The sequence below is a fragment of the Lycorma delicatula genome, chromosome 4 (assembly GCF_047948215.1).
Source record: "Lycorma delicatula isolate Av1 chromosome 4, ASM4794821v1, whole genome shotgun sequence".
In the NCBI taxonomy this organism is placed as follows: Eukaryota; Metazoa; Arthropoda; class Insecta; order Hemiptera; family Fulgoridae; genus Lycorma; species Lycorma delicatula.
In genome coordinates this window covers 195,822,803-195,837,868 of record NC_134458.1, presented here as the reverse complement: position 1 = coordinate 195,837,868, position 15,066 = coordinate 195,822,803, and the positions used below count along the sequence as shown (strand labels likewise).

General features: G+C 37.1%; 1 protein-coding gene across 1 annotated transcript in view; it reads right to left on the bottom strand.

Annotated features, from left to right (window-relative positions):
• The window catches only part of LOC142324184 (uncharacterized), a 315,884-nt gene that overhangs the window by 198,797 nt on the left and 102,021 nt on the right, over positions 1 to 15,066 (bottom strand). The window contains exon 2 of the mRNA XM_075364931.1: positions 9,298 to 9,678. Within this exon, the coding sequence (XP_075221046.1) occupies positions 9,298 to 9,643 (346 nt within the window). The 5' untranslated portion in view covers positions 9,644 to 9,678. The remainder of the gene's footprint in view (positions 1 to 9,297; positions 9,679 to 15,066) is intronic.

Genomic DNA, 15,066 nt, shown 5'->3' with positions numbered 1-15,066 from the left:
GGCTCATCATCTGAAAAATACATCGTATCATCGTCCTTATCCTTTACTCAAGAATTTAATCGAGTAAATTTTTCATAATACACAAGTTACGATATCGGAGAAAAATTTATTTAAAATCAAACTCGTATTTCTTCATAAAGAAAATACGGACTAAATTGTCAGACTGTATAATTTTTTGCACACTATTTCATCTCAACTCTTTATCAACCGATATGTTCAAATGAGATGCCATTTTGTTCTCAATAACAGACTTAATATTTTATATAATAAAATATAATTCGATATACCGGAACTATTAATGAATAAAGAATTTTAATGATCGCCATTTTTAACCGATTTCGGAAAAAGAGGTGGTTTTAAGTTGTTAATTTTAAAAAAATCATTAAAAAAAATTAAAAAATAAGTTATAAGTTAAAAGCCTCTGCGTATCTACGAGCTTCTGACATCACGTGCTGACAAACATTATTTTTTCATGTAATTATTATTTTTATTTCATTTTTCGACTTGCAAACAATACGGGCGCCCAGGAAATATATTTATGTTGTTGATTGTTCAATCCTTTCCACTTGAGTTGATTAGACTTATAAAAATGCTTAATGACTTAACCTTGTAAATAACGATTCCTTAACCTACGACTAATGCTCTGATTGGTATTATGTACAGTCCTATAAAAATGTATACTTGCAGTTAGAAATGATGTCTCTCGTCACGATTATATTTAGATCCGTCATTCGTAGTACACGATGTGTGTATAAAGAAATAAACTTTAGTCCAGTTTATATCGTGTTTATCTCCAGAACAGTGTGGTTTCCGACAAGGACGATCTTCTATTGAACATCTAGTGTCATTTGGAAACAGCCATTCAAAACGCTTTCCTACTACACCAGCGCCCCGTAGCTATCTTCTTTGATATCAGAAAGGCGTTTGACGCGGTGTGGTGACGTTCTATTCTGTACACCTTCAAAGAATGGAAGTCAAGGGCAACATGCTTGCTTTTATCAGAGGTTTCTTAAATGACCGAACTTTCCGTGTTCGTGTTGGAGATTCTCTATCGGGTAGCGTCATCTTAGAGAATGGAGTACTGCAAGGAAGTGTTTTAAATACCACCTTTTTTTCTATAGTCATCAACAGTATCAGTAAATGTGTGCAGCCATGCAGCCACCTGTTTCATATTCGTCATTTGTTGATGATTTTACAATATATATTACGTCCCGTTCAACAGCCACAGCAGATAGACTACTGCAGAACACTATATCTCGCCTTGAAGCTTGGTCTAGGGCTACCGGCTTCGCGTTTTTACCTGAAAAAACACAATGTGTAATCTTGTTTCTGTTTCAAGACCCTGCTATTCCGAAAGTCTTTCTCAACGGAGAACTTATTGCTATCTCTGCTGATGTCAAATTTTTAGGTTTATTTTTTAATAGCCGCCTTACTTGGGTTAAGCACATCAAAGAATTAAAAACAAAATTTTCCAAACTTTTAGATATGCTGCGAGTCCTTAGTAACACCAATTGGGGAGCTGATCAGTCATGTATGATATGTTGGATATGGACGCGACCGCCTAGGGTCAGGTATGAGTGCAGACTGGTTAGAAGACGCTACGTAAAGTGCTCGAAGGGGGAGCTTGTGTCGTAGACTAGTGTGTTAGTCTGGTGGCCATAGTTAGCCGTGGGCACCCTAGCCACCTCTAGGTTTAAGCAACCGACAACAAGAGGGAAACGTAACAGTATTGTCATATTACGTTCACCAAACATTTCTTGTTTTAAAAGAAATTTAATTACAAAAAACTGAGCCTGTTAAAAAATCTATTAACATATACGTAATCAATATTAAAAATACTATAACAATCAGCCATTCACTCTCATTTAATAAACGAAAAATTAAATTTTGTTGACTAGTGTTATTAATAAATCAATATATTTAAGTTAAAAAAAAAATTATATATATATATATGAAGTCAGATTCGAACCGTTGTGTGCATGATTACGGATCTGATACGTTCTCACTTAGTCTACATAACTACTTGAGCGACGTGAAACAAAATTAATATATAAACTAATATAAAATGCTTGCACGAACAACACAAAAAGTTTCATGCAATTTGGTGTCCACCTCAGTGCAGTTGTGTAACTGTCCACATTATTAAAGAATTGGAGGATCGTATCTCACTTTCAAATGAAATAAGTCTAAATGAAGTGCAGCAAAAAATATGTGTATGTAATGTAATAGGCGTACAAGGAAGTCATGTGATGTCCATATCAGACTTTTTCTGTTTAGGATCAGGAATCACCGTAAGGTATTACTTCAGAGGATGATATGTATGAATGTAAATGAATTGTAGTCTTGTACAGTCTTAGCTGGACCGTTCCTGAGATGTGTGGTTAATTGAAACCCAACCAACAAAGAAAACCGGTATCCACGACTTAGTATTCAAATCCGTATAAAAGTAACTAACTTTATTAGGATTTGAACCTTAGAACTCTCTATTTCAAAATCAGCTGATTTGTGATGAGAAAATTTCTAGACCAACCCGGTCTAACCTAACCTATACAGGGCCGTATTGTGTAATGATTTTATGATATTTTGCGATGTTGCTTTTGTTGAAAATTCAATAAAGACAAATTTTGCTGCTACTCATTTCATACCAAAATATCAAATTTATTTGATTTCCATTTCTTTAATAACTATTCTAACAGTGATTTGACATATATGGATCACAATTCCTTTTGTTTCATCGGTTGTTGATCCGTTAGGACATTCAAAATTATTTCGTCTTCAACGTCTTCGGGAAATTGTTTGTAACATTCACAAACCCGCGGTGTCGATATAAAATCCTTCGTAAAAGTTTTCTCTAACATCTTTACCACTTTCCTGAAACTTATTCCATTGAAAATCTTAGTTTCATCATTCTAAAATAATATAATTTCCCTTTCCACTCGTAATAAAATACATTGTTATTATTCTGCTGCTATTCGTCTGATACGGGTGGTAATCGATACCAATATTTCCACCCATATGGTATCCATATATTATAGGTACTCAGTTGAAAAGACATAGCGTAGAATTAAAAAATTGTATTTATTATTTTATTATACCTCGTGTAGTATACTACAATCAGTGTTTTCCTGCAGTTGCCGTCTGTAAACTCCGAATTCACTATATCTACCTTCTAACACATAAGTAATCCAAAAGACTGGATGAAAATTTTCCGGATGTTAATGTTTGTATGCGCGTGTGTTCGGCGTTGGCCTCTAAATCACCTTTAGAACTACTGGACCGATTTTGACCAAAGTTGGTCAGATTACTTCTATCTTTTGGGCATTGATGCCCCATTTAATTTTCAAGTTAACGGTCAAGGTGGTGAGGCTGTAGAGCAAGGTCACCCTCAGTATCTCTAGATTTCGCCTAATTAAGGTCGTATTTTTCTTAGGCGCATTTGTTAACGATTTAAAAATAAAAATATGTTTGCAAAATCGCACCCCCACCCTAAAAAATGCTCTAAACTACTGTTATGTTGTGACGTCACAGATGAACGGTAGAATGATGTAATTGAATAATAATAATAATAATAATTTTTAAAGTGTAAAAAAGTAACTCGGTCCGGCTTAGTCTCCAACTCGGTACCTGGTGCTTTAAACTTCGCGGCTACACCAGTCTTTCGACCGTTTTAGCGAAATTATATACTTATGCTTAAGTTTTGTTGTACGTTTCTATATAAGTTGTGAAATTACATTAGTTAAATTAGTGTCGACAGTCGCCGCTAGTATCGCCACACCCGTGTGAATTACATACGATATGCGTGCGCGCTTTAGTTAGAATCATTGAATTAAGCGAAAAACTATTGTATTTAAATAAAATTATAAATATTTTAAATTAAGTTGTGCGTTTATGTATTTGTTAGCTGTGCATCAGAAACAATCCACAGTTGTAAGAATTTTAATGAGACCGTTATTTTACATTAGGTTTTTCAAATATTACTCTAGTGAAACGATTTGAATATTAAAAAAATATCAAATTTTATGTTGTTGTATAACAATGTTTATTCTATATTTTTATTTTACTTATACGGAGAGTGTTTGTAGAAACCTTTATATATTTTTCATTAGTTCATTTTTTACTTTATCAGTAGATGTTTATCAGTAGGTGTTTTCGTATCGACATTAAATCGATTAATTAGCATCCAAAAGCAGATTTTAGTGATTACGTTTCACAACAGTTTACACATTACGTGTTTACACAGATTACGTTTCACATTATTACCCGGCAGAATCTCTCACTCCTGTGGATATGAAATAATTTATCTGACAATCTATATTATTATATAAAGAGGAAGAGGGTTTTCATTTGTTCAGGATAAACAAAAAACTACCCGATCTTTCGCAAGCAAATTTTTACCCGTTTCTTGCCATAACTGAGGTTTTTGCATACATCTCGAAAAAATTAGCAGTGGAGATTTGCCGGTTGAAGCACACACTTTAATTAATTGTGAACTTTGAGTGTCTATCACTGTGTGCGCTGGGTTTAAACTAATCGATTATGAACATCTAAAGCCAATTTCTAGATTTCTTGAGTTTCATTCCAAGTTTCAAGGGTTAAAATTGATTTTTTAATTTTTTTTAAACCCTGTTAATTTTAAATTACTCGGTAACGAATGAAGATAATTTTTGATAAGTATAATCTTCATGTCAATAAACCAATTTCTAGATTTTTGAAATTCAACCTTGAAAGGGGATGATGAAAGTTAACAAATCTTTTGAACAATGATTGTAAATTTTCGTAATCCCGACTACAGTAAACGAGATATTCAGTAAATTTGAGCTTTCAAATACTCTTCGGATAAATATTTAAAAACCATTTTCGGATTTTTTTAATTCCAATTTTTTAAGAGGTGCGAAGGTATACGGGGTTTGTGGCTCAATCAACACAGCCACTGCCACTGTTACTGTATGTATGACTGACTGCACCTGCTTCCTGTTACTTGAGTAATAAACACAAAATAAAACGATTGAACGCTACGGGAAACGCAAGTAACCATATAACACGGATGAAGCTGCGACGAGCAGCTAGTTTTATATAAAGACACGCACAATTTATCTAACAAAAATCAAACGATTGCATTTCCCTTACTCGGGGCAAAAGCTACAATAAGATGCTGCAGAGTTAATTGAAAAATTAAAAAAATGTATCATTAGCACGAAGTCGTTTTTAACTATTTAGCTTCCAACATTTTCAAAAATAAACCTTCTTGCGTTCAAATGCCAATAAAACATATTTTACGGTATAACTTAACATCTCTTTACGTTAGCGGTAACCGATTGGTGCCATTGGTGGCTAATAACAGAACATAACTAATGTTATCACTCTCGGTTGTTTTCCTGAAAAATGTATCGTTCGTGTAGATCCACATTCCTGGCCACCAGCACCGCTTCATCTAACATCTTTAGACTTTTGCGTCTGGGGGATGGATGAAAAATATTTTGAACACACAAAAATACATTCTCGTGAGGAATTAATTGTCCGCAATCCGATGTGGCTAGCGACTTAAGGAAAGGCCTGAAGAACTAAAAAGAGCAATAAAAGCAGTGCAGAAGCATGCCAATAAATGTTTTGATAATGGCGGGCTTATTTTTGAACATTTATTACAAAATAGTACGTATAATAAGACTTTGGTCTAATCTAATGTTTCTCATCAAAATTTGAATTTCTCTAACTTTTCTTTGTTTTATTCAACTTACACCATTTTGTTCAGGATTAAATTATTTACATGTTTTATTTAAAGGTTTTACGTGTTTATTACCCATTAAACAAAGTTATTGTACGTCAAACATAAAAAACAGGATTTTTTACTTCAATTTTCGGTTTCACCCTACATTTCTCAAAAACTGGTGCAGATATGATTCTGGGACCTATTTTATTCAATTATTCAGATCAAAACCCATAATAAATGACTAATTTTAGCCTTAATTAACATCGTAAAAATTTCAGTACGACCTCATTTCACCGGGGCAGCTGAAATCCAAGCGAAATCTTTTACTAGCCGTAATTCGCAGACGAAGTATTTTAGGACATATACTTATATTATGAGTATATATATATATATATATATATATATATATATATATACACTTGTATAAATTCATAATTAGGTTAGAATGTACTTGTATATTTACTAATGTATGAGAATTAGTGAATCAGAGATAATGATTAATTAAATTTAATTATCTTATCGCGATTTGCAAAAAGGATATTGTAGATGGACCTAAATTTGAATGGGCCTGCAGTAATTGTGATGTACATGTAAATAAAGATGTAAAAATTAATCCTATGAGATACATTCACGTGACTTCAGCGAGTTAGTTCTGCACTACTGCTATGTCGGCACTACATTAACGCACATCTCTCTACCTTGTGTCCTAGTCGTCATTATGAATATAGGACTGTGTACTCTCCAGTGTGTGTATGTATGCGTGTTATAACTTACGTCCAACCAAATTATGTAAAGCAGTCACCTTGTAATGCACGAACATTGTTTCCATAATGCAGGGACCCGCGTGCGTTACGTTATAAGGGACATTATGTGTATGTGTGCGTGTGTGTATGTGTGCGTACGCACGCGATAGGGCGCGTGTCTAACGGGTGGGATGAGAACTTACTATATGTATGTATTGCGAAATTACACTGGATAAATTATCTGTTATTTAAATAAAGTAATCGCGGCAGAGGTTTGTTTCGTTTAACACCCTAAGGTACCATGTTACTAAAGGTACTATGTAACAGTGTAACTTAGCTATACACTATACTCTTTAACGTTTAAGTTTTGAAATATTTTTCTTCTTAAGAAATGTTTTTAATTATGCTTTATTTTGGTATGTTTTTGACTTATTTTATTATGGTATTGAAATAAAAAGTTTTCAAAGATTAGCAAAAAAGCATCTGACATATTTACACGGATTTTAACTAATGTATTTTATTTTCAAAGTTCAATAACCTATGCGAGAACGTAGCAATTTATATGATGGAGGGGGCTATTTAGTAGTAGTATATTTTAGAATATCGGTTATGTTTTTCCAAATAAGTTACATTACTAGTACAATTTTATGCGATGCGTAAACAATGGTAATATTATAATACGAGAATTTTTCAAGGTCTGATCGGTCGCGAAATAAAAACCCGCGCTAAAGTCGGATGAACCTTTGCGCATATGTGTTGCGCAGCGTCTCTAGTATGGCCTTCAATTACGCCGCGTCACTTCATTTAGTTCTGAACACGCAGCTAGCATGTAAACATGTCTACAACAATAGCATCTCCCGCCAGGTGTGAAGTGCGTGCCGGTAATTCGATTTTTTCAGGCTGTGGGGTGTAATGCGGCTGAAATTCATCGACGAATAAGTAATGTGTACGGTGAAACTTCAATGAGTAACAGCAAAGTGCGGCAATGATGCAGGAACTTTAAAGCAGGACGTTCATGATGCAGACGGTCAGGGAAGGAAACGAGTTTCAACCGATGATCTCGTTGAGCGAGTGGATGAGGCGATTCGAGAAAATCGTCGATTAACAATTTCTGTATCGAGTGATTCGTTTCCTGAAATTTCAAGGCCAGCTCTCTACACCATTGTGAGTGAGAGACTTCAGTACTGCAAACTGTGTGTGAGATGGGTTCCCAAGATGCTGTCTGACCATCACGAAACAATGAGAATGGACACCTCCCTAACGTTTCTCCAGCGCTACCACAATGAAGGAGAAGACTTATTGAACAAAATTGTCACAGGGGACGAGACACGGGTCCGTTTCGAAACTGAAGAAACAAAAGAACAATCCAAACAGCGGATGCATTCTCATTCCCCCAGAATGAGAATGCATCCACCGAAGAAGCTCAAGGGAACCTTCTCCAACAAGCACTTGTTACAAATAAAAAGTTTTTTATTTTCACTGTGGTTTTAATTTCGTGACTGATCGGACCTTTAAAAAAAATTACCCTCGTAAATAAATTGTTGTGGGCGGAACAAAGAAGATGGTTTCACGACTTCAACCAATAGAATTGCAGTAGGGTTTGAATTGGGGGAATAGTACGGTACGTAGCTGGTGAGCCTATGAGTTGTAGGAGGTGCCTTCAGCGGATGAACTGTAAGGGAATCGTGCCGGAAGAAAGACGCACATACACTGCTTGTCTTCCCAGGTCAGCCCAAGTAAAGTTTTTCAGTCAGGTCTGAAGGATCGGAACGCAATCCACACAATTAGGTCCATAAAGAAAAATAAACATAAAACCGACTTAAATAAACGATACCCAGCCGATAATAAGAAGGACCCAGCAGCAAGTATAGTGCAGCTTATAGTTTAATTAATTGAACTGCTAAACACACTTCTCTTATTGTTCAAATACAGTATAAACTTTATTGAAAAAACGTTAGTTCTATATTATTTACTGGACTTTTATCCAGGCTCTGCCATTAATAGGATATACACAAATTTCCCGCTATCCTTGCGTTCCGTTCCGAGTTGTAAGGATATAATGTATAGGTTGTCGTGGGTGGTTTGTTTATTTGTCCTCTGCAATACTGCACAGAGATCTACAAGTCAAGCATATCAAAATTAAAATGTCTATAAATACAGTAGTATAGCTGTATGGTTGTAGTAGTATAGTTGAAAAAGTTCTATCGGCCACCGCAAGATAGCACGATTAGTATTAACAACAACAAACCTACGCGCGATTGTGATGTCTACTGATCACACGACGCTTGCAGTAGCGCTTTGTTTATCGCTCGATAAACATGTAGTTTTCCAAGGGCATCGAGTTTTCATTGTTGAACATTATTTTTCCAGTCGTTCTTATACACGTGTTGTAGGCGAATTTCGTGGGAAATATCCGAATGCGCCAGCGCCTAACAAATCGACCGTAACGAGATTAACCGCCCGTTTTAGAGTATGCGGATTAGTTGCAGACAAGAAAATAACGTTTCCTATTTTACCTCTGTTATTGTGCGGTTTGTTTGTTAATTTTTTCTGTTATTTAATTTATATATCATTATACTAAGCGCATGTGTTAAAAATTAGTTTGTACCGGTATATTTTAAAATCATTTGCTTTCGGGCACTAATAACGAACCTTAGGTGTGCTCCAAAAAAAAAAAAATAATAATAATTTCTTGTTTGATCGAAGTTGTATTCAGTATTAGTAACTTTTTTTAATTAATAGAGTGTACACTCTGAATGTATTTAAACCGAACTACAACTGTTTTTTTACAATTTAGTCAATTAAAATCGAAAGCAAATTTAATTGAAAAAAAAATCGTTTACTTACCCATCGAACTTAGCGATGATTCCTCGATAACAGCCAAAGTACTATTATGTACGGTCAGATGACGTATATCCATTCCGAGGAAGACGAAACTTTGTAATTTCGGTAAATTGTTATGTCTCAATTTTAAATAGAATATAACCATATTAGGTTTTTTTTTTAAAACTCCCAGAGCTTTTGTTATATGGGTAAAATCTGTGAATTCGCACATAATGTCCAAACCGTTTTTCTTTACGCTACATACACACGGTGTTATTTCACCCTGTCCTGGACATTGTTGTACCGCCTGTCCGGATGCAGTCGCCGCTAAGAGCCCTAGCACCAACCATCGTACTAATGCTGTAGCCATTACAATATTCAGATTTCAAGGCACTAGGCCATCACCTGCAAAAAGAAAAAAAACATATGTAGTTATTATTTATGTGAATTTCTTTATACTTAATGATCCGGAAAAACTCCGGAAGACATAATACAGTTTGACGCTATAAAATACCAAAATATTGAGCCGAAAAAATTTTATAGATGTTGCGTCTGGCTTGTAATTAAGATATTATAATGCCGTTAGTAGAGTTTTATTCGGTAATTTTTTAACTGTTTGAGAAGCAACCCGAAGTGAAACGTTTCGAAATAAACGATTTCTGAAAAAGTTGTAAAAGTTTATGTAGTCGTATGTAATAGATTTTTTTTCTTAAAAACGATCACCCTGTAATTAAGAAAAAAAGGTTTGGTAGTTTTGCGAAGCGATAAGTGACGAATATTTATTTCCATCTTCATTAAGCTTTCAAAAGGAGAAGTTCAACATGTACGAGTATTATGCAGTGTTCAAAAAGTGAAGCAACCTTATGGGAAAACGAGTAATTTACAATAGTTATTGAAAGTGACTTCCATTACGCGATTCATGTAATTGAATACGACATTGCATACTGTTAAACAAATGTTGCAAACCTTTTTGATGAATTGCAGCGAGACGTAGTTTGATTTCGCTCTCCGATTCGGAAATGGTGTAAAAGATGAGTTTTTTAAGCGACATCCGTAAGGTATTTCACAAGAAGGAGGAGATGAATCAGAAGACCGAGGGAGACACAACTCATTAGAAATCACTTCTCCATGAAAACACTGATCCAAGAAAGTCATAGTGTTGTTGGTTGTATGAGCCAACCGGTATCATTGTCCTACTGAAACCACGTGTACTCTGTCAGGTTTGCATATATGTGCAGAGCTAAACACTATATATTGTTTATAAATTGTTGCGACATCTTTATCTGGCGCTCACAGATTTTCACTGTGCCGTGAAAGAATGTAATGAAGATTCGCCTACGTGTCATTGCACACCATACACCCGCTTTATGCCCGTGCAGCTGGTGTGGTTTTCCATACACCAAATGCGTAAAATCTGTACATCAGGTGGAACCACGCCTCGTCAGACGTAAACAATTCGTTTCTTCCCCATCTGGCTTTACAGATGCTATGAACCATTAACAGAAAGCTACACGTTTTCAATTGTCTGCGTGCAACAACTCGTGAATAACCCGAATTCTGTACGGTTGCATCTTTAACCGCTTGCGTGATGCCGTGTGGACACTACCGACGGAGAGACCAGACTTCTTGGGACTATCAGAATATGAAGCCTTCAACGTCAACCTTTCTGGTTTAGCACCTTTGGTCAACCACTTTTGGCTGCATCAGCCGTATTCTCCTATTTTGGAACTTGTTTGGTGCGTTCAGACCGTAAATTTATGTGAAGTCATTCTGGGTCTGGGCATAACTGGCAGATCTAATACATCGGGAGACAATGAACATCCTCTGCTACATTGTGTAACCCATTTTTTCTGAATTTTCCTCTATCTAAATTGGCAACGATAGATGGAAATATTCTTTCATAAGGTTCCGTCTTTTTGAACACCCGTTTCAGGAATAACTTTTTATTCGTTTGTAGTGTAAGATTAGCAGGATTTTTGTTTTTCAGAAAAATAGATTTTTCTGTTGATTTAAATATTTTCAGAATTTAATTTTAGTTTTATTTGGTCGTAAATTTACATCAAACGTAAAAAAGAATATGCTTTTAGACTCCAATTTTTTAGGTATTAGAAAAATCGTCTCAAAAACTACTGGAAATACAGTTCTGGGAACTATTTCTTTATTTCAATTTTTCATTTTTTTAATGAAGCGGTATTTGTACGATTTTTTTGTTAATTTTTTTGGCAGCTAAAAAAATTTCCATAAGTACACTCCATAAGTCAAAGATACAGAGTGTTCCATTCAAGACGCAACCCACCAATCAGCCTTCTATTTTTTGTACTGACTGTCCTATTCCCCAACGTTTTAATGAAATGGACTCGTCCAACAAGTGAACATCGCGCCAACACAGTTGACTGTTAATGATAGCCATAACAAAGCGATCATAAGGCTTAATACAATCTTAGAGAAAAGATTGCGTTGCACGTCAACTTTTGTGGTTTAGCACTTCTGGTCGACTACTTTTGGTTTCATCAGCCATATTCCCCTCTCTTGGAACTTGTTCGGTAAATCCACACCATAATTTGCAGTTATGGCACTCTGGGTCTGAGCATAAGTGGCACATCTAACGTACTGGGAGATAATGAATATTCTCTGCTGCATTGTGTAACCCATTTTTCCTTAATTAAACATGCAAAAAAGCAGGAAACATTCTTCCATAAGGCTGCATCACTTTTTTAACACTGTGCTTTCCCGTTACTACTATAGCAGCATCATCGCTAGAACCTGGAATGTAAAAATCATTAACGTAGTTGTTTTTTTAATTATTGTTTTTTATTTTAAGGAAGAAAATTGTAAAGGTATTATAGGATGTGTTGTAATAACTGTAAACACATCACTGGCAAGAATGATTAAACTTTAAGCTTCCACAAATTCCTGGAAAGTTCCTCAAATTTCCAAAGTTGTAACCTTCTATAGAAATAATAATATTCTTTTATTAATGATAATTTAATTTTCTAATTATAAAAGAAAATTATCGCGGTTAATTGTTTACATCTTGTTTATTTATCTATTATTTAGATTATTATATATTAAATCATTATGTACGAGAATGTTAATTAATTATTTTTAATAATAATAGTATTCTTTTTTATATTATATTAGTTTTAACATTTAATGTAAGTGTTATTAATTTTATTACGATTTCAGTAGCATTTGTTACGTATACGTGTCCTTTTTTAAATTTATTTGCGTATGGTTTTATATTTTATACGAATTTTTAATAGTCATATTGAAACGATTCGATTATGGACGATTGTAATTAGATTTTTTAAAATTATTTTCTTTGTTAGTGTTTATACTCTGATAACAGTTTAATCCATGGATATCGTTAAATTCCTCAGGAGTTATTTAATTAAGATTAATCGAAGATTAAATTTTATTTCTGTTTCATCGTCTTTAAGTTCAAACAGATAATTCAATTAAATGGCTTTATTTTATTATTTTAAATTCAATACTCGTAGAGGATATTCGATAACCATCGATAAAACTTTTAAATTAATTTACAGCTTCTTCTCCTTGTTTCGATTAGACTTTTTTAGTTGCATTTTCTTTCTTCTTTTTAATTTTCTTTCCGTTGTATCCATTTCTTATTCATTCTTTTTCAGAGTGATTTTTTTTTTTGATTTACTGTAAATTTTCTAGGTCTTTTCTTTGGTTTTACTTTAATTTAGTTTGAAATCCTCAATTTTTTTTCGAAACTGTATATATTCAATAACTCTCATGTATTGTAATGACTTTGGCTGGTATCATGACTTCGAGAGTTGCCAGGGGCTGCGCTGCAACTCGCGCATGGAGTCTTGCCAAAACTTGAGTTTGGCTTCCTTGAAGGCATGAACGTACTTATTACGGGGGCGCCGGTAGATCTGCAGACTCTCAGCGCGCACGTCATCAACGATAATACCCGTTAGAGGGGGACGCTGGTATCTTCTCCTAGCGGACCTAACTCTTGCGCGCATCTCGCTAAGGTCAGAGGATCACCACAATTTCCCGGGTTTCTGCCTGCGTTTAACAGACGGCTCCCCGGAAGCAGCTGTCATGGCGGCTCTAGACAATCTCCGATCAGCGGACTGGCCTACATAAGGGTCTGTCCACTGGCCGAGGTCGCCGTAGGACCCTATCGCAGCTAGTCTTGATGACCCGGCCGAATTGTACAGCCATCATTCCACCTTCTCCTTTTGCTCGATGCGCAATTTCAACTCCTATAAGGCAGCCGCCACCTGGGCTGATCCAGGCCCCTTAGGTTATAGCGACCCGAAACTGGAGATCTTGGACCGCCACCGTAAGCGATCTCAGAGGTTATAAGCCTATGATCGCTCACACTGGCCTCGGGCCAGACAATCCAACTACTTGCACTTCTAAGCAGATCGCCCGTGACCAAGGTGAGGTCAATATAACTTTCCCCCAGTTCGGAAGAGATAGTCGGCGGTTGTTCTGCCTCGTTAAGCAAGTAGAGGTTCCTGTTTATACGAACTATGCGAGACCAACGCCTCCGGGATCAGTTAGTAGTGAACCCCAGCCCGGAAGACTTGGCGTTAGCGTCCAGAGAAGCCAGCACTCTGATGCCCGGGAGGCCGTTCAGAATCCGCCCCAACTTCGCCAACAAGTCATCGATACTCCATCCAAGCTGGAAGTATCCCGACACCAGTACAACATCGAGCGTTCCCCTCGTGACTCACACGACGGTGAATTGCTCGTCAGTAAACTGAGGCATCCAGAAGACACCCAACGAGACCGAGCCGACCACGATCGCAGAGAGCGGCCGTTCCCCAGGAGAATGAATAACATCAACCCCGTGGAAGCCGACCACCCTATCCCTGACCGTGTACGGCTCCTGGACCAAGAGGACTTCGAGATCGCACTCCTGAAGAATCCTCATGGCTTCATTGGTGGCCGCCCGGGAATGGTGCAAGTTTAACTGCCCCAGGCGCAAGCGTTCAATATGGTGACGACCGTCCTCGAAAGCTTCCCACAATTGAGGCGTCGCCATACGCCGTATTATGCACGATCTTCGCTCGGGCTATGTCGTGCGACCTACATTGCTTGCCCCCGACCCGGTGTCCGGCATCAAAGCCTTTCACCAAGACACAGGGAGCGCATTTTGCAGGCGCGGTCTTATTAGGGCAATTAACTGCCCTGTTCCCTGCAAGGGCACAATGACCATACATCTCTGACTGTGCTTTACGGTGGAGATAGGTGTGACCAAAGCCTTGACATTTGAAGCACCGGAGTACTTCTGTATGGTCAACTACCCTGAAATAGGTCCACTCAACGAACAGCCTGCCACCGACCACCAAGACCTGTCGGTTCTTACGCAACGTCTCAATTACCCAGTAGTTTTTTGAGGCTTCCTTCCACCCCAACTGCCGGACCACTCTGATCCCCTTGAGGAAGTCCTCGGCAGCCACATCTAATACTGGATTTTGGCTGTGTATCGCCTTGAGGATTTCGGGCTCCTCTGCCCTCGTTGCCCTTGGTAAATTATACACCAGTATTTGAGGCCTCCGCTAGGGCAGCAACTGAGCCTTCTGCCGGTTCTTCTGTAGAACGTCGGCCTCTAGCAGCCGCTTCGCCTGCTACTCACTTACGACCACTCCATGGTCCCGTGTTTTCGTGACCCGGAAGATCTGGAACCTTTATTCCGCGGGTTCAGGACCATCTTCAGGGACAGCTCCGTCATCGTAGATGAAGCCGCCGGACCAGGCGTTACTGGGACCACCTTGACGGTGGCCGGCTTAATTTTGTTAGCCGACGCCT